Genomic DNA, 24,919 nt, shown 5'->3' with positions numbered 1-24,919 from the left:
AGAAGGAAGGAAGGAAGGAAGGAAGGAAGGAAGGAAGGAAGGGAGGGAGGGAGGGAAGAAGGGAGGGAAGGACAGAGGGAGGGAGGGAATATGTAGCAGTCATCTACCATATCCCAGACACTATGCTAAGTGCTTTACAAATATCATCCCATGAAATATAAAACTCTAGAAGAAGGGCCTCAGTGTACTGGGTAGTTTATCCACAGGTGATCTGTGGGGGACCATGAATAAGAATTTCACAGGAGATGAAGTAAATAACTAGGGTGCAATTTGCACTGATGAAAAGAATACCCACATTGACATGAGGGATTACCCACAGAACCTTTGATTGTAGAAGTCATTATATTTTTGCATTTCAAATATATTCCCACAGGAAAAATTTTAGTTCACGAATGGGCCCATTTTCGGTGGGGAGTGTTTGAGGAGTACAATGAAGAGGAGCGTTTCTACCAGTCTAATGGAAAAAATGTACCAGTAAAGTATGATTGTCTTCTTTAAATCTTTTTGTGAACCACGTCAGATTGAAATCATCTTCTCTCAAGTTAATTTCTAAAAATATTTCAGTTGTCAAGATTGTTTTTCTTTTCATCGATAGATAACAACAATAGCATGTGTATCATTAATTTCATAATTACCTTCTTTATATAATATGTGACGGGCTCCTACCCCAGTATACTTCAAAGCAAAGGCAGTTATATCAAAGCACGGAAATTGTTTCTGAATCTGAGGCATAAAATCACAAACAAACTCTTTGGTGCTGCAATATATGTCTGGAACACGGAGAGGTTTGCAAACATGGCCTCAGATACAAGTCACCCCTAGAGAGATAGACCTAGCACGTCCTTGCTGCCTCCTCAGGACAGCAGTAGTACACATTGTCAGATAGAGACACACACACAGAATAAGACCAAAACAGAAGCCAAGTGGAAGTATAAGAATAGCAAACCAGATTCCCAAAATGTTGGAATACCACACCCTCACTGCACCAAAGGACCTACCTGGTTCTTTTCCTCTTTCTCCTCTTACAATCTATTTCCTCAGCTATTTTAGGAATGGCTTTAGGAAGCACAAGTATAATTCTATTACTTCTTGGCATTTCGGTGGGTAACTACAGCTCTCAAGGAGAGAAAATGGCAGCATCTTTCCTTCTGTAGGCTATAACTGCTCTCTCCCTGTCTCTGAAGGAAACCTACATTGCTCTTCCTGTTGGGTTAACAAAAGGTTTAGTATCAGTCAATCCACAAGCATTGGTGAAGTACCTGCTATGTACTGGGCTCTGTCCTAGGTGCTGGGGTTACAAAGGGAAAAATGAAACCATCTCAGCTCTCAAAGACCTTGAAGGAAATAATATGTACTTATATACATACATAAACCAAGTAGATGTGAAGTAAATGCAAGGTAACTGGGAGAGACAAGAGTCTTTATGGCGGCCTTATTTCCCCTACATTTTTGGCTAGTCCAGAGAGCCTTGAGAGATGCTTTGTTGAGTCCTTTTGATCTAATGAATGAATAAAACTTTATAAAAGAAATCAATGTAAAACAAATTGTATACTTAGGAATACAGATTTTAAAAAAAAAACTTGAGCTGTGCTGCATGTTAGCGGTGATAATAAAAAAAAAACACTGAGCAGCTACTATAGTTGCTGAGAATGAGAAGAATTTTCTCTTAATTCCCATGAAGACAATAAGGAGCCTGGAGCCCAGCCCTGTGAGCAGCACAGTCAGGGACACCAGTAAAGCAGACTTGTAGACAGGTTAGCATTAGAATATTCCAAAAAGCCAGCCTGGAATTCCCTGCAGGCATTCTCTGCCAAATAGAAATTGTTCTTCCTGGTCACCTGAGACTTTGCTGCCTAAACACATTTGGTGATGAAGAATAGCTGATGTGATAACATCAAGGATACACTTAGGTTGGGGCGAGATTTGAAATGAACTGATGTTCTTAAAATCTGATCCTAATGTGTTTTCAGATGTTCTGGAGCCATCACTGGTACAAATAAGGTAAACATATGCTCCGGAGGCAGCTGTTCCATCAGATCATGCAGAACAGATCCCCAAACGGGAAAGTTTAACAAAGACTGTTTATTCATACCTGACAAAGTTCAGACTGAGAAAGCCTCCATCATGTTCATGCAAAGCATTGATTCTGTAAGTATTTGGATTATTGGTTCTGAAGTTTGTAAAAAGAAGAAACAGGACCTGTTCTGACCCTATGAGCTGGCATTTATTTAGTGTTAAGGTTTACAAGACACTTTGCCTCTACCTTCCTATTTGATGCTTAGAAGGACCTCATTTGTCATAACCTTCATTCCTATTTCACATATGAGGAAATGGAGACTTGGAGAAGTAAAATAAGTGATGCATGGTCAGGTGGTGCTAGCTCAGGGCTCTTTCCTTACCACAGTCTGTCTTTCTATTAGAACATCAGTCCAGATGACCTGAGGTAGTCCCCTTGGGCGAGGCAGCCCCTTAATGAGCCATTATTTCTCTAAAAGGGAAGACTGAGGATACAAAATCAGGAGAATACAAGGGAATACCAGCATCGTTGCTCCAGTCCTCTTATTTCCCCCTTCCCACCCCATACACTCTGGCCATTCTCTTTATTTTAAATACCCCATTTAAATCTCTAAAAGAAAAAAGAAAATTTGGACTTTGAGAGGGAATACTTTATTTATTTTCTTCTTTTTATTACTGAAACTTACACATTTAAGAAAAGAAAGGAAATGAAACATATAAACTTAAATACAAATAAGAAAAGAAAAAATATGGCATGTGCACAGCAGAACGTAAGACAGGATTGAAAACATATAGCAATAAATTTCCATTTCAAACAAGCCTATATAATAAATATAGAGAGTTGTTGAGTGTTGAGAGCTATCCATCTTTTCCTTGCTTCCTTGTAAGTTTTCTTTTATCCTCTGCTGTGCACTTTAAAAAAAATAACTTATTTATTTTCAGTTTTCAACATTCTCTTCCATAAGATTTTGAGTTTTTCTTCCCATCCCTCCTCTCTTCCTTTCCCAAGATGGCATGTAATCTGATATAGGCTCTCTCTCTCTCTCTCTCTCTCTCTCTCTCTCTCTCTCTCTCTCTCTCTCTCTCTCTCTCTTTATATATATATATATATATATATATATATATATATATATATATATACACACACACATTCATATTAAACATATTTTCATATTGGTCATGTTGTAATGAAGAATTAGAACCAAGAGAAAGAAGAAACAAAACCAAAAAAGAGCAAATAGTATGCTTCAATCTGCATTCAGACTCCATAGTTCTTTCTCTGGATGTGGCTAGCATTTTCCATCATGAGTCTTTTGGAGTTTTATTAGATCATTGCATTGCTGAGGATAGCTAAGTCTATCAAAGTCAGTCATTGCACAATGTTGCTGTTACTGTGTACAATGTTCTCATGGTTCTTACTTCACTCAGCATCAGTTCATGTAAGTCTTTCCAGGTTTCTCTGAAGTCTATCTGCTCATTATTTCTTATAGCACAATAGTATTCCACTACATTCCTATGCCACAACTTGTTCAGACATTCCCCAATTCATGGGCATCCCTTCAATTTCCAATTCTTGGCCACCACAAAAAGAGATGCTAAAAATATTTTTGTACATGTGTGTCCTTTTCTCATTTTTATGATCTCTTTGGGATATAGACCTAGAAGTGGTATTGCTAGATCAAAGGGGATGCACAGTTTTGTAGTCCTTTGGGTATAGTTCAAAACTGCTCTCCAGAATGGTTGGATCAGTTCATAACTCTACCAACAATGCATTAGTATTCCAATTTTCCTACATCTTCTCCAACATTTATTATTTTCCTGTTTTGTCATGTTAGTCAATTTGATAGGTGTGATGTGGTACCTCAGAGTGGTTTTGATTTGTATTTTTCTAATAAATAGTGATTTAGAGCATTTTGTACTACTATAGATAACTTTAATTTCTTCCTCTGAAAACTGCCTGTTCATAACCTTGGACCATTTATCAATTGGGGAATGACTTGTATTCTTATAAATTTGACTCAGCTCTCTATCTGTTTTAGAAATGAGGCCTTTACAAGAGGCACTGGCTGTAGAAATTGTTTCCCAGTTCTCTGCTCCCCCTTCCAATCTTGGTTGCAGTGGCTTTGTTTGTGCAAAACCTTTTCAATTTAATGTAATCAAAATCATCCATTTTGCATTTCAAAATGTTCTCTATCTCTTGTTTGGTCATAAATTCTTCCCTTCTCCATAAACTTGACAGGTAAACTACTTTTTTCTCTCTTAGTTTGCTTATACTATCAGCCTTTATATCTAAATTATGTACTCATTTTTACTTTATCTTGGTATACATTGTAAGATATTGATCTATGCCTAGTTTCTTCCATACTATTTTCTAGCTTTACCAGCAGTTTTTTGTTCAATAGTGAGCTCTTATGCCAGCAGTTGGAGTCTTTGGGTTTATCAACCAGTAGATTACTATAGTTATTGACTACTGTGTCTTATGTACCTAACCTATTCTATTGATCCACCATTTTATTTTTTAGCCGGTACCAAGTAGTTTTTATAATTGCTGCTTTATTACACAATTTAATATCTGCTATAACTAGGCCACCTTCCTTTGCATTTCTTTTCTCTAATTCTCTTGACATTTTGAAACTTTTGTTCTTACAGATGAATTTCATTATTATTTTTTCTAGCTCTATAAAATAATTTTGGTAGTTTGATTGGTGTGGTACTGAACAAGTAAATTAATTTAGGTAGAATTTACATTTTTATTATATTAGTGCAGCTTATCCATGAGCAACTGATAGTTTTCCAATTATTTAGATTGACTTTATGTATATGAAAAGTGTTTTGTAATTGTGTTCATATAGTTCCTGTGTTTGTTTTGGTAGACAGACTCCCAAATATTTTATAATGTCTACAGTAATTTTAAACAGAATTTCTCTTTCTATCTCTTGCTGTTTCACTTTGTTATTAATATATAGAAATACCAATGACTTATGTTGATTTATTCTATATCCTGCAACTTTGTTAGGCTGTTTATTATTTCAAGTAGTTTTTTTTTACTTGATTCTCTAGGATTGTCTAAGTATACTATCATAGTATCTGCAAAGAATGATAGCTTTGTTTCTTCTTTGCCTATTCTAATTCCTTCAATTTCTTTTTCTTCTCTTATTGCTAAAGCTAACATTTCTAGTACAACACTCAAGAACAGTGGCCATAATGAACATCCTTGTTTAACCCCAAATTTTATTGGAAATGCTTGCTTATCCCTATTACATATAATGCTTGCTGATGGTTTTAGATAGATGTTGCTTATCATTTTAAGGAAGATTCCATTTATTCCTATACTTTGTCATGTTTTTAATAAGAATAGGTATTGTATTTTGTCAAAAGCTTTTTTCTGCATCTATTGAGATAATCATGTGATTTCTTAGTATTGTGGTTGATATGGTCAATTATGCTGACACTTTTACTAACATTGAATCAACCCTGCTTTACTGGTATAAATCCTACCTGGTCATAGTGTATTATCCTCAAGATAAGTTGCTGCAATCTCTTTGCTGCTATTTTATTTAAATTTTTTATATCTATATTTATTAGGGAAATTGGTCTATAATTTTCTTTCTCTGTTTTGACTGTTCCCAGTTTAGGTATTAGCACTATATTTGTAAAATAAAAAGAATTTGGCAGAACTCTTTCTTTACCTATTTCCCAAATAGTTCGTATATTATTTGGAATTAATTGCTCTTTAAATGTTTGATAGAATTCATTTGTAAATTCATCTTACCCTGAAGAATTTTTCTTAGGGAGTTCATTGATGGCTTGTTTAATTTCTTTTCTGAAATGGGGTTAAGTATTTTATTTCCTCTTCAGTTAATCTGGGCAATTTATATTTTTATAAATATTCAATCATTTCACTAAGATTGCCAAATTTATTGACATAGAGTTAAGCAAAATAGCTCCTAATTATTGTTTTAATTTCTTCCTTATTGGTGGTGAATTCACTCTTTTCATTTTTGATACTGGTAATTTGGTTTTCTTTTTTAAAAACAAATTAACCAAAGGTTTATCAATTTTATTTGTTTTTTTTTTCATAAAACCATCTCAGTTTTTTTTCAATTATTTTCTTTTTTTTCATTTATTTTCTTAATTTTGGTTTTATTAATATCTCTTGGTTTTCAGAATTTCTAATTTGGTATTTAATTGGGGATTTTAAAATTTGTTCTTTTTCTACTTTTTTTTGTTGCATGCCCAATTCATTGATCTCCTCTTTCTCTATTTTATTCACGTAAGCATTTAGAGATATAAAACTTCTCCTAAGAGCTGCTTTAGCTGCATCCCATAAGTTTTGGCATGTTGTCTCACTATTGTCATTCTCTTGGATGAAGTTATTGATTGTTTCTATGATTTGTTGTTGGACCCTCTCATTCTTTAGGATTAGATTTTTTAGTTTCCAATTAATTTTTAGTCTATCTTTCCATGGTCCTTTATTATATGTAATTTTTATTGCATCATGATCTGAAAAGGGTGCATTTACTATTTCTGCTTTTCTGCATTGGATTGTAAGGTTTTTAATACAAGGTCAACTCTTGTGTAGGTGTCATGTACTATTGAGAAAAAGGTATATTATTTTCTATTCCCATTCAATTTTTCTCCAGAAGTCTATCATATCTAACTTTTCTAACATTCTATTCACCTCCTTAATTTCTTTCTTGTTTATTTTGTGGTAAGATTTATCTAGTTGTGAGAAAGGGAGGTTGAAGGTCTTCACTAGTATAGTGTTGTTGTCTGTTGCTTCCTGTAACTCACTTAACTACTCCTCTAAGAATCTGGATGTTATACCACTTGTTGTATATATGTTTAGTAATAATATTACTTCATTGTCTATGGTACCTTTTAGCAGAATGTAGTTTTCTTCCTTATCTCTTTTAATTACATCTATTTTGCTTTTGCTTTATCTGAGATCAGGATTGCTACACCTGTATTTTTTTTTTCACTTCGGTTGAAGCATAATAAATTCTACTCCAGCCTTTTACCTTTATTCTGTGTGTATCCCTCTGCTTCAGATGTGTTTCTTATAAACAACATATTGTAGGATTATGGTTTTTAATCCACTCTGCTATCTGCTTCTGTTTTAGTTCATTCACAGTTATGATTACCATCTATGTCTTTCTCTCCATTTTATTTTTCTCCCTGTTCAAGCTTTTCTCTCTCCTTTCTTCCTTTCCATTGTCACTAGAGTTTTTCTTTTGACCACCACCTTCCTCAATCTGCCCTGCCTTCTATCAGGAGGGAATATTTTCTTGGAGGTTGGAGTGTATAAGGGGTCATGATATCCTCAATAGCTCTTTTTTCTCAATTACATATGAAAACAATTTCTAACATTCATTTAAAAAATTTTTGTGTCACTTAACCCCAATTGCCCTCCAAAAAGCAAAAAGAAACTGAGTTTGTAATTCTCTCCTTTCCTTTCTCCTTTTTGAGAAGACAATTGCTATAGATTATACATGTGCATTCATACAAAACATATTTCCATATTAGTCAGGTTGCAAAAGAAAACAGACAACCACCCCCTTCAGAAAACTAAAAAAAAATTCTTTGATCTGAATTCAGACTCCATCAGTTTTTCCTCTTGGGATGAATGGCATTTTTTTTCATCATAAATCCTTTGAAATTGCCTTGGATATCAATACCTCTTTTTTAATGTTTAACTGTCTGTTAAATATTATCCTATCTCTTTATCATTATCTAAAGTTTCTAGCCTTTTGAAAACTATTCATACACATAAATAAGTTTAAAGTAGTCTTAGAAATCTCAATGATTTCATCATTTTGGCTCAAAGGCCAAATGCTTATTGACTGACTGACAAAAGGACTGCCTTCTAATTTAGAGGGGAAAGGCAGACTAAGCTAAGGTTTCTGCTTTCTGGTTATGTGATGAGGCTTTATAAAGAGCTGAGGAAAGAAGGAAAGTGGAAGGGAAAGAAGAAAGGGAAATATAACCAACCAAATGCAGAATTCCAGATAACAGCAAGTAGAAATAATAAGGTTTTCTTAAATGAGCAATGCAAAGGAATAGAAAGAACCAATAGAATGGGAAAGTCAAGAGATCTCTTCCAAAAAAAAATAGAAATATCAAAGGAAATTTTCATGCAAAAAATAGGCATGATAAAAGAAAAAATAGTATGGACTTAATAGAAGCAAAAGAGATTGAGAAGAGGTGCAAGAATACACAAAAGAAGCACTCAAGAAAAATCTTGGCATCACCAATAACCACAATGATGTGGTTATTGATCTAGCATCAAACATCCTGGAGAATGAAGTCAAATGGGCTTTCAGAACGTTGCGAATAATAAAGCTAGGGGAGGTGAAGGAATTCCAGCTGAGTTATTTAAAACCCTAAAATATGATGCTATTAAAGTGCTGCACTCCATATACCAACAGATTTTGAAAGCTCAACAGTGGCCACTGAGTTGGAAAAGATCAGTTTAACATCCCAGTCCTAAAGAAGGGCAATGCCAAGGAATGCTCAAATTACTGAACAATTGTGCTCATTTTATATGCCAGCAAGGTTAATTCTTAAGATTCTGCCAAGCTAGGCTTCAGCAACATCTGAATCAAGAAGAGCGGGATGGTTTCTGAAGAAGAAGAGGAACGAGAGACCAAATTGCCAATATTTGCTAGATTATGGAGAAAGCAAGGGAGTTCTAGAAAAACCTCTCCTTCTGCTTCATTGAATATACTAAAGCCTTTGACTGTGTGGATCACAACAAAATGTGGCAAGTCCTCAAAGAGATAGATATATCAGATCATCTTACTTGTCTCCTAAGAAACCTGTATGCTGTTCAAGAAGCAACAGTTACAACCAAACATGGAACAATTGATGGGTTTAAGATTGGAAAGGAAGTACAACAAGTCTGTATATTGTCACATAATTTATTTAACTTATATGGAATACATCATGTGAAATGCCAAGCTGGATGAATAAAACACCAGAATTTAGGATGCCAGGAGAAATATCAGTAGTCTCTGATATGTAGATGATACCACTCTGATAACAGAGAGAGAAGAATTAGAGTCCCTTCATTAGAGTAAAATGGGAGAGTGTAAAAGCTGACTTGAGGTTTAACATAAAAAAACTAAGACCTTGGCAATTTGTGTCATCACTTCCTGGTAAACAGAGAGAATAAATGGAAGCAATGTCAAATTATATACTCTTGGGTTCAAAGATCACTGCAGATGGTGACTGTAGCCATGAAATTAAAAGACACTTGCTCCTTGGAAGAAAAACTATGACAAATCTGGACAGCATATTAACAAGGACAGACATCACCTTGCTGACAAAGGTCCATATAGTTAAAGCTAGTTTTTCCAGGAGCAATGTATGGCTATGTGAGTTAGACTATAAGGAAAGCTGAGCACCACAGAATCAACACTTTTCGAATTGTGGTGCTGAAGAACTTTTGAAAGACCCTTGAACAGCAATGAGATTAAATTAGTCAATACTTAAAGAAATTAATTCAGGCTGTTCACTGGAAAATCAAATACTGAAGCTGAAGCATAAATACTTTGGCCACATAATGAGAAGATAAGGCTCATTGGAAAAGATCCTGAAGTTGGGAAAGTTTGAAGGCAAAAGGAAAAGGGGGTGGCAAAGGATGAGAATGGGAGAGTTATGTAAACCACAAATATGAACTTGGATAAGCTTCAAGAAATAATGGAGAATAGGGGCCTGGTATTCTATGGTCCATAGGGGTCACAAAAAGTTGGAAACCACTGAATTATTGAACAACAACAAAGCTAAGTTTTTAGGAAAATAGATGGTGCCTGACTGAACTGACCCTACATTGTAAAACACCTCTCAAAAATCATCCTCAAAATTATACACACACACACACACACACACACACACACACACACACACACACACATATATATGTTCCTAAATGGGTTCCTTTTTTCAATTTGCATACTTTTAAGGAGTGAATTTGACTTGAACATTTATCTTGGTGTCAAGTATAAAAAAGCAGCCAATTCCACAAATGACTTGATCCAAAGAAGAACAATAATTTGGCTTAAGTGGGAGCCTTTGGTCATTGAGGAACCAAAATAATTCATGTAAAATTGTATTTCCACTTCAGTATAGAGAGGATAAAATAACATGCACAAGTCAGTCAATAACATCATGAAAAATACAATTTGCAGGTAAAATGTTCAGGAGCTATTCCATCACTTCCTAATCCTACCTTGAGTGAATGTTAAAAAGTTTCAGCCTAGTTATTTAATTATAATAATAATCATTATGGATTTATATATTGCTTTAAGATCTCCAAAGCATTTTACAAATGTTATTTCATTTCTATCCCACAACAACCCTGGAAAGTAGCTCCTATTATTACCCCCATTTTATTGATGAGGAAACTGAGGTTGACAAAGGTTAAGTATTTTGTCTAGGGTCACTAGTAAACATCTGAGTTAGAATTTGAATTCAGGTTTTCCTGGCTATAGACCCAGTGATCTCACTATGCTACATGGCTATGCTTGATTTGAGTTGTTTTAATTCAATTTAATTCAATTCAACTCAATTCAAGAAATACTCATCAAAGGCCTACTTTCTAATGGGATTATAGAACAGTTAGTTCCCTTTTTGGCCTGGCACATAATAGGCATTTAATACATTTAAAAATACTTGTTTTTGGCCAATAGTAGGGGACTGCTGAGAGCTTCTAGACCCACTTCTGTTATCCCATGTATTACTCTTTCCATCCAGTTTTGATTCAATTGAAAATATGATAAAGAGACTATTTGTGCTTCGATATATGGCACTTCTGTTTCCCCATTGCATCTAATATAGGGCTACTTGTTCTCTTCAAGCACCAGGGCCTCTGAGAGATTCAGCTGAATGGGGTCGATGGTACGGACAGAACACTCCATTCCTTTGTAATTTGGGGATCCAGCAAGGAGGGGCAGTGACAGAAGTTCCTGTGCAGATGTAAGGCATGAGTTAAGAGGATAGAATGACTCTTAGGCTGTGAATCAGGGTGATTGGAAGAATGATGGCACCCTCAATGGAAATGGAAAGAAATGGGGAGAGGTAGAAAGCAGATGGTTTTGAAAACTGCTTACCAGTTTTTTCAACACTAGTTGGTCATTATTCTGGAACAGTGCCTATAGTCAACTACATCTGCTTTTCATTCCTTGATGATAGTTTGAAAAATTTGCCTCATATCTAAAGCCCTTAGTGCTTACCTGCTCCTTCCAATGCAGAAGTAGTAGCCAAGTCCTAAAGTACTCTGCGATGGCCTCCTAGCTTCTATCACCCTTCTCACTGCATTTCCACACAGTCCCTTGGAAAAACCTGTGTTTCTGTTTCAGCTCTTCCATTTTTGAGAACAAAGTGCCTTGAAATTTTTCCTACTCCAAAGGTATTTCTCCTTCTGTTGCTTCTCTGTTGTCTCCACTACCTTCTTAGAAGCGTCATCTTCTTAGAAATGATTTCAGTGATAGTTTAGAGTTCCTGGCCACAGAGGGTCAGGGTTTTGTACAGACTGGAATAATGGGCCACAGGGGTTGACACAGGGGGCTGTGTGGTACCACTTCCCTCACAGTTCATCCTCTTAGTCTTTAAAAAGGCAGAGACTAACTGATGGAAATGTGAGAAGGTCAAAAGGAAGTTGCAGCCCGAGTTATTGCTGCTTTTGCCGGCCATTTTCCCAGAACGACCAGAACACATTTCCTCAAACTCTGTCAGCATTGCAGTGAGTTTATTCAATTTCTTTGAAATCTTTTCCAGCATATACTCCCTAGACTTTAGAGGCAGACTGACTGGTCTGTGGATGTTTTCCTCTGCTCCAAGGATAGGTTCCATGGCCGGGCCAAAGGGCTTAACACAAGTTCTAGGATCTCCAGAAGATATGAACTGGAGAAGAACTTCCTCAACATCTCATTCTTCTTTACATAGTCAAGGGAATTCTCCCCCATACTGAAAAATTATTGTCTCTATGAGGTCAACTTCTAATGAGATTCACTAATTTATCAAAGAAATAGACTTGGTTCTTTAAATTGGTGCAGCCCTTCATGTGATTCTGGTCTTCTGGCTCACACAACATCTATTCATGATGTACTTTTTCCCTCGCTCTTATTTTTTTTCTTTAAGTCAGCATTACTGTAAAGTGGCAAATGACTCTTTAATTATTCTTTTTCTGATTTACATCATTCATTTCCGCCAGATTTTGAGTTACAAATTTTCTCCTGGTTTTTCCCCTATCCACCTCCCCAAAAGAGCAGTCCCACAGGATATCCCCTCCTCCAATCTGCTCTCTTCCATATCTTCTCCCATACCCCTTTCGACTTTTCCAGTAGGGCATGGTGGATCTCTATGCCCCAGTGCCTTTATAACTTATTTCCCAATTACATGTAAAATAGTATTAATAATAGTATATATATTTAAACATTTGATTTTAAAACTTTGAATTCCAGATTCATTCCCTTCCTCCCTTGTCAACCACCCTTACTGGGAAGATAAGCAGTTCAGTATAGGTTGTACATGTGTGGTTAATGCAAAACAATAACATAGTAGATATATTGTAAAAGACTAACTATATTTCCCTCCCTCCTATCCCACTTCCCACTTGTTCTATTCTCTACTTTGATCCCATCCCTTTTCAAAAGTGGGTGCTTCCAGCTTCCCTACCCCCCAGCCTGCCCTCCCTTCCATCATCCTCACTCATCACCTTTTCCCCTACTATCCTGTAGGGTGAGATACCCTATTTCATGTGTATTTCATTCCTTCACCAAGCCAAATTCAATGGGAATAGGGTTTACCCATTCCCTTTTGCCTTCCTATTCTTCCCCTCCATTGTAACCATTTTCCCTTGCCTCTTCTATATGAGATAGTTTACCCCATTCTGTCTCTCCCCATCTCCTCTCATTATATTCCTCTCTCACCTCTTAATTTCACCTTTTAAATATCATCCCTTCCTGTTAAGTTGCTCCTGTGCCCTCTATGTATACCTGTAGACATATATACACACATTCACATATGTATTCACATGCCCATACACCCTCATATATATATATATATATATATATATTTCTATTCCCTTCAACTATTTTCATACTGAGAAAAGTTTCATCAGTTACAATTATAGTTTTTCCATGTAGGAATGTTAATAGTTCAACTTTGATAAGTTCCTTATGATTTCTTTTCCCTGTTTACCTTCTCATGCTTCTCTTGCTTCTTGTATCTGAATGTCAAATTTTCTATTCAACTCTGTTTTTTTCAGCAAGAATGCTTGAAAGTCCTCTATTCCACTGAATGACTATATTTTCCCCTGAAACATGATACTCAGTTTTGCTAGGTAGGTGATTCTTGGTTTTAATCCCAGCTCCTTTGCCCTCCAGAATATCATATTCCAAGCCCTTCGATCCCTCAGTGTAGAAGCTGCCAGATCCTGGGTTATCCTAATTGTGTTTCCACAATATTCAAATTGTTTCTTCCTGGCTGCTTGTAATATTCTCTCCATAATCTGGGAATTCTGGAACCTGGCTATAATATTCCTAGGAGTTTTCTTTTTGGGATCTTTTTCAGGAGGTGATCGGTGGATTCTTTCAACCTCTATTTTGCCTTCTGATTCTAAAACATCAGGGCAATTTTCTTTGAGAACTTCCTGGAGGATGATTTCTAGGTTCTTAGTTTGATCATGGCTTTCAGGTAGTTCAATAATTTTTAAATTATCTCTCCTGGATCTATTTTCCAGATCAGTGGTTTTTTCCCATGAGATATTTCACATTTGCTTCTATTCTTTCATTTGTAAGTCATTAGCTTCCATTTGCTCTAATCTAATTCTGAAGCAATGATTCTCCTCAGTAAGCTTTTGAGGTTCTTTTTCCATCTGGCAAATTCAGCTTTTTAAGGCATTTTTCTCCTCATTGCCTTTTTGAGTCTCCTTTGCCATTTGAATTAGTCTGTTTTTTAAGGTGTTATTTTCCTCAGTCAGGCTGTTGACTCTCATTTCGTAATTTTCTTGCATCATTCTCATTTCTCTTCCCAATTTTTCCTGTACTTCTCTTATCTGCTTCTGAAGGTCCTCTATGGCCTATAACCAGCTCATATTTTCCTTCAAAGCTTTTGGTGCAGGAGTTCTGACTTCACTTTCTTCCTCCTGTTCCATACTTTGCTCCTTTTGTCCCCAAAGTAAGAGTCTAATGTTGGAATCTTCTGTCTGCTTTGTTTCTTTTGCCTGGTCATGTCGCCTCTCAGTTATTTGACCCCTGGCTTTTTGCCACAGTAGGATTCTGCCACGAGACGGGGGAGCTTTCATCCCAAACGCTGGGGTTTTCTTAGCTGCCGGAGGTATTAGATGGGTGCCCTCATCATTAGATGGCCTCCACACACTCCGGTAAGCTGGTCATGCACCCCAGGACCTCCACCCTAGACTGCAATCCAGATCCAAGCAGGTTAAAGCAAGAGCGATTACCCCTTAGACTGGTCGCTTGGTCCCCCTACATTTTGCAGTCCAGGAGCTAAAGCTGCCACTTGGCCCTGGCTGGCTGTGCCAGGTGGCTCAGAGGCTTCTTACCTCAGGGGTAAAAGCCATGCACTCCCACTTACTGGGTCTCAAATTCCACACTGCACTGACCTCTCACTTTGTCCTTTGCATCTATGTGTTGATAATTCTGGAAAGGGCCACAGCTGCTGCTGATCTGGAGTCCCTCAGGCCAGTGACTGGTCAGACCCACCCTGGGGCTAAAACCTCAGGCTCACTCGAGCCTGGGCTCTGCTCCCTGCACTGGCCCATTCCTGCCGGCCTACCAGACTGTCCTCAGCAGGAAGTTAGCTTCTCTGTGTCATTTTGTGGGTTCTGCAGCTCCAAAGTTTATTCTGAGTCCCCTTTATACATTGATTGGGGAAGGTGGAAGCAGGAGCTGCTCGGAGGTCATGTTTCTACTCCACCATCTTGACTCTGCCCCCTGGAAATCCCATGACTCTTTAATTTAAATTTATTTATTTAATTTTCAACATTCATTTCCACAAGATTTTGAGTTCTAAATTTTCTCCCCATCTCTCCCCTCCCCTCACCATAAGACAGCATGCATTCTGACTACCTGTTCCCCCAATCTGCCCTCCCTTCTATCAGGACACTAGCCCCTCCCCTTCCCCTTCTGTTTTCTTTTAGGGTAAGATAGATTTCTATACTCCATTGCCTGTGTATCTTATTTTCCAGTTGCATGTGAAAACAATTTTTAACATTTGTTTTTAAAACTTTGGGTGCCAAATTCTCTCCGTTCCTCCCTTCCCACTCACCCTAATTGAGAAGGCAAGAAATTTTATAGAGATTTTATGGGTACCTTAATCTCTTATCCCCTTCATGAACTCCTTTCTAAACATATCTTCCCCACTCTGTACTTCTGATGTTTGAACGCAAGTAAAAGACTCCACTTCTCACCTTATGGTTTTTACCTCACTTCCTGTTCCTGTTCCTGGTGAGGTTTTTACAGATCTTGATGCTACAACCCAAATTATCTATTCTACATTGTTTTGCAACTTCTAAAAAGCAGATGCAGATACTCTTCATGCCTTAATCCAAGTAACTAAAAACTTATTTTGAAATTAGATTAAAAATTAGGCTAACAAAAAAAACAGGGCCAAGAAAAAATCCCTGTGGCATTCCACTAAATGTAGCCCACCATATGAATACCTTTATATTACTACATTGCTTACCATCTCTGGACTCAGTCAACCAGGGATGAACCAAATTAGTTATATTATTATTCTTTCTACATTTTATCAACATATTCACAAAGACATTTAGTCAAACATTTTGCTGAAATCCAGATGCCTGAGATGCTTCCAAGATCTACCTGTCTAGTGAACTTGTAACAAATGGAATAGAGGTCATTTTACATGACTTCAGGAGCCCCTGCTAGCTTTCATTCATTGTCTCTTCTCCTTGTAAGTGCTCACATTCAAATCAAACTCAGAATTCTAGGCTCAGAGAAGAGCCAAGTTGGAAGGAAACTTGGAAATCACCTAGTCCATTTCTCAATTTGTGGACTGGAGAACAATGTAGGCAAAGGTATGCTGGTAAATATTTAACAACTGACTCTGAAAAAAAATACATGCAAGACACATTTCTAAGTATTAACTTCCTTGTTCACATTGTCTCCTTCATTTTCTTTAGTCTATACTAGTGTGTTAAACTCAAATAGAAAAAAATCCCCCTTATCCATATAGAAGCATCCCTTTACCTGTATACTGAGTTGTATATGTAATGTAATCTTCTATATTTTATTGTTTTTATTTATTTTGTTGAATATTTCCCTACCTGGTTTCCAAGTGCATGGGCTGCTTCTTTATCACCCCTAGACAGTCAATAAAACAATAAACCTAGTCCTGATTTGTAGTATTTGCTGAATCCTGAGGTATAACTGTTCCTGATGAAAATTCAATGATTGACTCTTGACAACCCCTTAGAGTTGGTTCTAGCACACTTAGCCTGCTGTCCCTGACACCATTTCTGGGTGTTCTTCAGGTCAAAACTATTTCATAATACCAATAAGGCATTTAATTTCTAATGTGATAAATATAAGTAGCTTAAACAAATATAAACAAAAGCTCTGGGGGGAAGTATCGTCAATAATTTTTTAGTGTAAATGAATCCCAAGACCTATTTATCTAGTCCAACACCTTCACTTTGGCAGGTGAGGAAATTAAGGTTAAATGACTTGGTCAAGATAGTAGAAGGGACAGGATTAAAATCCCGTGAATGTTAAAGAGTTTTTCAAATGAGTTCGTTTCCCCCTAAATCATGATTGGGTTGATAGTTGCATTGATTACATTAATGGTTTCTAGAAAGAGTTCTTCACCAAGAACTCTTTTTGTGTCATGGACTTCTCAGTACTCCAGAGAAGCTTTTGGACCCCTTCTCATAGTCAAGTTTTAAATGCATAAAATAAAATACTCAGGATGATAAACAAAGCCAATTCTATTTTTTAAAGTATAAAAAAATGTATTTTCAAAATCTAGTTCATAAACCCAGGATAGGAAAACCTGGTTTATAATTTTTGTATTTATCATATAATTGGTCTTTTTCAGGTGGTTGAATTTTGTACAGAAAAGAACCATAACAAAGAGGCACCAAATGCTCAAAACCAGAAGTGCAACCACAGGAGCACATGGGAAGTCATTCAAGATTCAGAAGACTACAAGACATCCACTCCTATGACAGCAGAAAAGCCACCCCAGCCCAGCTTCTCACTGAAGCAGATCGGTGAAAGGATCCTGTGCTTAGTTCTGGATAAGTCTGGAAGCATGGCGGTAAGCCAAACCCGTCCTCTTCTCGGCAGGTAGGAGGACTGTGCTTACAATACATGGTGGAACCATAGAATCTGGTGCTTCTTGGAAACTACAATGATCTCATGGTTTAAAAGACACTAAGAAGCAGGAATCATTCACTTTTCACCAAGTTTCCCTTTAAGACCCCATACTCATACTCCCTTTCCTCCTCTTTCTCCAGGAAAGATTCATGGTGAATTATCCCCTGAATTAAGAATACATTTTGCTTGTCAAAGGGTAACTTAGCTAAGAATTTGCTTCAAAGTTAGTTTCCCAGCTCATGAGAATCTGTAGTCCCTGTTAACCAAACTACCCAATCAATTTTGTACGACTTCATATTTCCCTCCTTTGTTGATGATTGTGCAAAGTCATCGAACATTCTACCTAAAAATGCAGCTCAGATTCCATACATTAAACTACCTGCAACTTCATTAATCTGGGCACTCTCTCCTGTACCCCAACAGTCCCCACAGATCAAAATGGCTTAGTAGTCCCAACATACAAGTTCATTACTTTCCTTGGTCAAAGTTAAGAGACAATGTGGCATAGTGAATGGAGAGTTGGCCTCTGAGTCAGGAGGATCTGATTTCAGTTCCCAAATCTAGCATGTGCTAATTAGGCAATTCTCTGAAACTATAAGTTACAGAGGTGTCAACTTGTCTTGTTTGGGAGAGTTTCCTCACCTGGGAGACCCCTGTACCAAAGAAATCACAGGTCTAGTCCCTATTCTACACGGTAGCTCATCCCTGGTGATGTAGATCAGATTCAAAGGCAAAAATATTTCATATAATTTCTTTCATCTACTAACCCATTCACAACCATGATCCAGCTTAAAATTTCATGCTTCAGTGTTATCACAATCTGCTAATTTATTAACGAGGGCCCATCAATTCACAAACAAACCCTTCCACTACTTAAGCTTTGAGAGTTGCTGTGGCTGAAACATGCACTGACCCTTTGGTCACCTGGTGAGATGCCTTTCTAAATTGAGGTGACCTTGTTCTCAGATAGCAAGCACAGAGCCTATCTCCAAGCTCATCTTCAAATCCCTTCTAGCCTAGAAGAATACCCCAGAGTTTGTGTTTATATTTCCTAGCCTTAGAGAATCCAGAGTCCCCACCATGGTACCCAGTATCCCTAGAGTTCCATATATGGGTTTAGTCCATTCTGCTATAGCTTGCTTGTAGGGAAGAACCCTTGCCAATTTGACTTGTGTTTTTCTTTCAGAATGAGGACCGGCTAAATCGACTGAATCAGGCCTCCAAACTCTTCCTGCTTCAGATCATTGAAAAGGGATCCTGGGCTGGGATGATCACATTTGACAGTGTAGCCACTGTGCGAAGTGAATTAGTACAGATAGAGACTGATGATCAGAGGAATGCCCTCATTGCCAACCTACCAACTGTTGCTTCAGGAGGAACATCCATCTGCTCTGGACTCAGATCAGCATTTACGGTGAAATCATCTCCCCTTCCCTGCCTCTATTGCAGGGGATATTTAAAAGTGACTTTCTATTCTGAATATCCCTCCATGTCTCCTGTCTAGTATGAATTTGATGCCTCTAAAAAGTGAATATATTTCCAGGGAGGGGAAAGAATATTAACAAATGGTGGTGTGGGGAAATCCTAATTGAATTAAGCACAAAAATATTAAGCCCTTAGTGTTGAACCAGGGATGAAAGGAAGGAAGAAAGTCAGCCTTAGACTCCTGAGAGGCAACAAAGTGCAGCAGACAGAACAATCAACTTGGAGTCAGAATGAGCCAAGTTCAAATTCTTCCTCAAAGACTTACGATCTGTGTGACCCTGGGCAGGACACTTCATTTGTGCAGGCTTCTGATTCCTCATGGGTAGAATAAGCAGAGTGGAGCTGATGACCTTTGGTGTCCTTTCTAGCCCTAAATCAATAATTCTCTAGCCCATGTGGACTGTGCAATTATAAAACCAAAGAGAGAGGCAAACTGTATGATTTATAAAAAGGTGCATGGTATGCAGCAGAAGCATCCAGGGCAATCAGGTGCAATGCTCTTCAGTTTAGGCTCCATTCTGGCAAAGCCAGACATTTCTGGCTCTGTTGATTTATTTAAACACACTGAGACAGGGAGCTGTTAGTCATCCACTTAGGGGGATGTTATAACACAGCCAAAGAGCAATGAATTAATTTGAACTCCCATGATGTAGGGTTTTCCACATTTTGATGCAATAATTCTGTCTAAAAATTATTGATCTTGATATGAAATAAAATCACAGAATTATCTAAGTGATCCTGAGGTCCAACAGCCTCATTTTACTAATGAGGGAGCTAAAGAAAAAAATAGTAAGTTAGTGGGTGGAAAGTGAACATACCATGTATGGTATTTCTATAGCAAGTATAGTATATGTTTGTATAGGAAATAATTTGTATATAGGAATGATGGGGAAATGGTCAAGTAGGATGAGGACTAAGAGGGATGATTTTGCAGATACAAGATTCAATACATAAAGAACCCAGATTGTCAAGACTTGAGCAGTATAGAAGTGAAGGGCATGAAGTTTAACAGTAAAAGAGGAAAAAGAGAAAGGCTGAACCTGTACTCAAGGTAAAGTTTATTTGCATGGCATGGGACACCTACTCATGTTTGTAGGAATGGAGGAAGAAATCAGTAGAGAAGGAGACTGAAGATATGTAAGAGGAAAAGCAAGAGGGGTCAATAGAATAAGATACTGAAGAAAGGGAAGGCATCAAGGTCACTGTGGAGAGCCTGGCTTTGACATGACAGCACTGCTGTTTCCTCTGATATAGAAGGAAGGAAATGGGTAAAACACCAGAAAACATGCCAGATGGCTTCAACTTTTTCTGCAAATTAAGAGAGGATGCCATGTACTGGGACTTTAGAGATATGGATGGGAAACTGGGGTCTGAAAGAGTTAGGGAAATGGTTGGGATGGATGTTGTGAGAGATGTGCTAGAGAATCAAGAAAGAGCAAATGCAACAAGCATAGCAAAGGCCTGACTGAAGTGCATGTGGTGTACGTTCCTAGGGGAACCCCTGTCTCAGAGCTTTCTGCCCTAGTTCTCCACTGCTCAGGAGCAGGACCCGAAATGTTGAGTTAATAATGTTGTTGAGGAACAGGATGGCAACAGTGGAAGAACAAAGGAGCAAGAGATTGCTGAGCATTGGATAGGGAAGTCAGAGAGGGATAAAGTGTTAAGAGAGCAGGGTATCTAGGTGGTGCAGAGAATAGAGTACCGGCCCTGGAGTCAGGAGGTCCTGAGTTCAAATCCGACCTCAGACACTTAACACAAAAACTAGCTGTGTGACCTTGGGCAAGTCACTTAACCCCAATTGGCTTCCAAAAAAGCAAAAAAATGAAAAAATGAAAAAACAAAGAGTTAAGAGAGCACAGCACAGAAAAAGAACAAAGTTAGGAGTGACTGTGAGTAAGGAGAGGAGGTACATGAGATTATGGGCAGACAAAAATCTTCAAGTCTAAGGGGTGCTTTTTTTACATGGAGCAATTTCAAACAATGGCAATATCTAGAGAAAGGCCACTTTTGCAGAAAATCAATGCTTTGGTCTAATGAGTATATTATTTTCTATCACATATTATTCCCCATAAGAGGCAATGAGGCATAATGAATAGTGTTGGCCTCAGTGTGTCGGAAAGCTACATCCTGCTTCTGACTCCATAATGACTGCAGGCAAGTCATACAACCACTCTGAGCCCCAATTTCCTGACTTGTAGAATGAAGCTAGTCATACCTATAGTTCTAGGAGCTACCTCATAGCAGCAATGGGAAGCTCCAATGAGATCACAGACATAAAGTGCTTTGCAGACTTGAAAGCTCCATCTAAATGCCAATCATTATTATGGTCAAATGCCCTGGTCACACAGGGACAGTAAGGGGTAGCAGACCTTGTGCTCCACTGGTATCATCCCAATGTCCCAAGAACTCAAGGAAGGTCCCTAGCACATTGAAGAGCTCCCCTGTGGTAAACAAGCAGAAGAACACAGACAAGAGTAATACAGGTAGGAAAGGTAATAAGCATTTCTTAAGTACCAGGCACTGTGCTAAGCATTTTACAAATATTATCTCATTTGATACTCATAATACACCTGTGAGAAAGGTTGTATTATTAGCTATATTTTACAGATGGAGAAACTGAGGCAGACTGAGGTTAAACGACTTGCCCAAGGTCACACAACTAGGAAAATCAGATTTGAACTTAAGCCTGACTATTTCCACTCCCTGCCTAGCTGCCTCATATAGAGAGGATGGGCAGGGATGGATGGGTTGTGATTTGCATCTCTGAAGGGAATACTCACATAGAGAGAATTCTAGATCCATTGGAATATTACAATATGTTTCCTGGTAAAGCCAGCATTGCTTCACATATAGAATACTGAGAAAGATCTGAGCTCAACTTCTGCTACTGGAACATTTCAGCTGTGACCCCACAGAAGTCACTGAACATCAAAGTATCTTGGACAACTCCCTAAGACTTATCATCTGGTTTGGTGGAGGGTGTTCCTTCCCCAAGATTTGTATAATATTCCCTAACTGAGTGCTATTAGTCATGCCTTTGTTTCCCAGTGTCCAGTCTGACAGTTGATGTAGAGCCTGGTTTCCCAAAGCTTCTGTTGGAGCACACAAACTACCATGAAGAGGTTTAGCCAAATAAAGCAGGTGAGACAGAGCACAGGAGCACAGTTAGATCTGGAAGAGACCTCAGAGGCCATCTATGTCTTCCTTGTGCAGATGAGGAAACTGAGAACCACAGAGCCTTAGACTCTTTCCACCATATCATGTCTCCTCTAAGGTTCATAAGCTTCCTCCTCTTTAGCCCTCCCAGGAATACCAAAGAATCAGAAACAATTCCTTGCACATAGTGGGTGTTCATCTGTCCAGTGTCTCATCAGCCTCTGCAAGTTCTACAGCCAGAAAGAACAGATAGCCTGGCTGGGACTGAATACCAGTGTACAGAAGCTGGGTCATTCAGTTTGACAACAACAGCCCTGCTTCTAAATGACAATATCAGCTGGGACAAATTTTCTTGGATTAGATCATGTGAAAAAGGGCTTTGGCTAAGTTTCTCAAAGTTGCATATTTCATATTTGAAAATCTCAAGACAGGAAGATATTCCTGAGGTTCCTGGGGTCTTTATTTTCTTCTTTCCTTCCTGGCCAGATCCACTCACTCAGTGTTATCTAAATTTGGATACTAAGAACCCTCAGTCTACTTACCAATGTCTGGGATGAATCTGTGATTTCAGGTAATAGGAAAGAAATTCTCAACAGATGGTTCAGAAATCGTCCTTCTGACTGATGGGGAAGACAATACAATCAGCACATGTTTCGATCAAGTGAAGCAAAGTGGGGCCATTATCCACACAGTTGCTCTGGGACCTTCTGCAGCCAAAGAATTAGAGAGGCTGTCAGAGATGACAGGTAAAATAAAACCTGGAAAATGGGTTTCTTCAGTAGGTATGAATGATTATTTCTATGTAAACCACCCTCAAGCTCTCCTCTAAGACATACAGGTGATGTTGGGTTTCTGAAGGTTATGGAAGTAGGGTACAGGCTCTGGAGGTTCAGTCAACCAAGAATTAAGTGCCTACTATGTGCCAGGAGTCCCTGTATTGTTTAACTAATGGATTCTTGAAGTAGTGAGGATCCAAGCTCAATTATGAATGAAATATATGAACTGGTTTAGATCATAGATTCTATGACACTTATTTGAGTATTTATATCTCTTCCCAAGGTTGATTGTGTTCCAGATAAATGAGACTTTAATGATTGTATAATGTATATTTTATACACTGCAAAACTGAAATATTTTACCTTGACCTCCTAGAGTAAAACTTTATTCCTACTAGCTGTAGAATGACTGCAGGTTATGAAACAACCTGAAACTTTATGAAAAAAATAACATTCATAAGTCTGTTAATTTGTCACTAATCTGTGCCAATTATTTAACTTCTGGGAATGTAATCCTACATTAGGAGGTGTGCAGACAGCTGCTACAGACAATGCCCAGAACAATGGGCTCATAGATGCATTCAGTGCCCTCTCATCTGGAAATGGAATGGTCACTCAACGGTCCATACAGGTCAGTTTCAATTTCTCATTTCCCATGCTTCTGTTACATAGGATCATAGCATTATAGGATCAGAGATTTGGATTTTAGAGGAACCTCTGAAGTTCATAGAATCAAACATAATAGATATGACATTGGAAGGAACTTCAGAGTCAACCAGTAGAAACCACACATTTTAAAAGTGAGGAAGCTTAGGAAAATGGACTTACCAAGGTCATGCAGGTCATGAATGGCCATAATGGGGTTTGAACTTTAATCCTTTGATTCCACATCCAGCTTTCTTTCCACTGAACCATGCTGGGTTGAACATTAGAATCAAGAAGGAAGTGACAGTATAAATAAAAGGTGTGTGTGTGTGTGTGTGTGTGTATACACATATATAGGTTTGTGTGTGTTTACATATATATTAACAGATCTTATTAAGCACCTACTATGTGCTAGCACAAATTTGCAAATATTATCTCATTTAATCTTCACCACAACCCTGGGAAGTAGGTGCTATTAGTATTAGCCCCATTTTACAGATTAGGAAACTTAGGCAGACAGAGGTTAAGTGACTTGCCCAAGAGCACTTCACTGAAAAGTTTTGGAGGCCAAATCTGCATTCAAGTTTTTCTGACTACAAGGCTTGGGCTGTATCTCCTGTGCCATCCAAACTGTGAGCACTTTTACTAGTTAGTGATACTAATTCACGTGATGTTCTAACTGTCCCACTGATATGAAACAAGCTCTTCACCCAGACTGCTTTGAGAGAGTGTTCTAGTCCTTTTGGCTCCTTCTAGAGCCTCAGAGCATAAAGAAATGGAACTTTGTGCAGACCACTATTAGTAATGGACTCTAGGTGCATATTTCCATGCCCTACTCCTCCCCCAGGCCACTACCTTCCCAATTGGTTCTCTCTGCTGCTTCTCTAGCTATGACATGACTTTTCTACAAATCAATGATATTTTAGCACCTTGAAGGTCATCTGAATCTAAGCCCAAGGCCAACACTTAAGTCTTTCACAAAGTCCACAGCAGAGCAGCTAGGAGGTGCAGTGGATACAATGCCCAGTCTGGAGTCAAAACAAGTCCTCTGTGAGTTCAGATCTAGACTCAGACATTACCTCTGTGACCCTGGGCAAGTCACTTCACCCTGTTTACCTCAATTTCCTCATCTGTCAAATGAGCTGGAGAAAGAATGTGGCAAACCACTGCAGGAGCTTTTCCAAGAAAAGACAGAGTGGGGTTGTGAAGAGTCAGACTAAACTGAAAAGTCTCAACAACAACAATCGATAACAGACAGAATTTCCCAAATAGGAATTAGGAAGATGAAAATAGATGTCAAAGTCAAATTTGTAAAAAAAAAACATAGAGGAAATAAAGAAGAAGCACCTCTTGTACACAGACTTCTCAAGGAGTTTAGCTGCAAAAGTGAGAAGAGATATGGGATGATAGCTAATGGGGATGGACAGATCAGAGGAAGTTTTTTGAGGATAGAGGAGATGCGGGTATGTTTGTAGTAGA

General features: G+C 38.1%; 1 protein-coding gene across 1 annotated transcript in view; it reads left to right on the top strand.

Moving 5' to 3' along the window:
• Nucleotides 1–24,919, top strand: part of CLCA1 (chloride channel accessory 1) — a 46,015-nt gene that overhangs the window by 4,224 nt on the left and 16,872 nt on the right. Inside the window, exons 4-9 of the mRNA XM_069094520.1 lie at nucleotides 374–479; nucleotides 1,971–2,148; nucleotides 17,098–17,319; nucleotides 18,565–18,792; nucleotides 22,591–22,765; nucleotides 23,320–23,426. Of these exons, the coding sequence (XP_068950621.1) occupies nucleotides 374–479; nucleotides 1,971–2,148; nucleotides 17,098–17,319; nucleotides 18,565–18,792; nucleotides 22,591–22,765; nucleotides 23,320–23,426 (1,016 nt within the window). The remainder of the gene's footprint in view (nucleotides 1–373; nucleotides 480–1,970; nucleotides 2,149–17,097; nucleotides 17,320–18,564; nucleotides 18,793–22,590; nucleotides 22,766–23,319; nucleotides 23,427–24,919) is intronic.

This window comes from Petaurus breviceps, unplaced genomic scaffold (genome assembly GCF_028583685.1).
Source record: "Petaurus breviceps papuanus isolate PSGF00001 unplaced genomic scaffold, PetGlider_PUasm1.0 220, whole genome shotgun sequence".
In the NCBI taxonomy this organism is placed as follows: Eukaryota; Metazoa; Chordata; class Mammalia; order Diprotodontia; family Petauridae; genus Petaurus; species Petaurus breviceps.
Note: the sequence above shows the minus strand (reverse complement) of the source record. Positions and strands in the feature narration are given on the sequence as shown.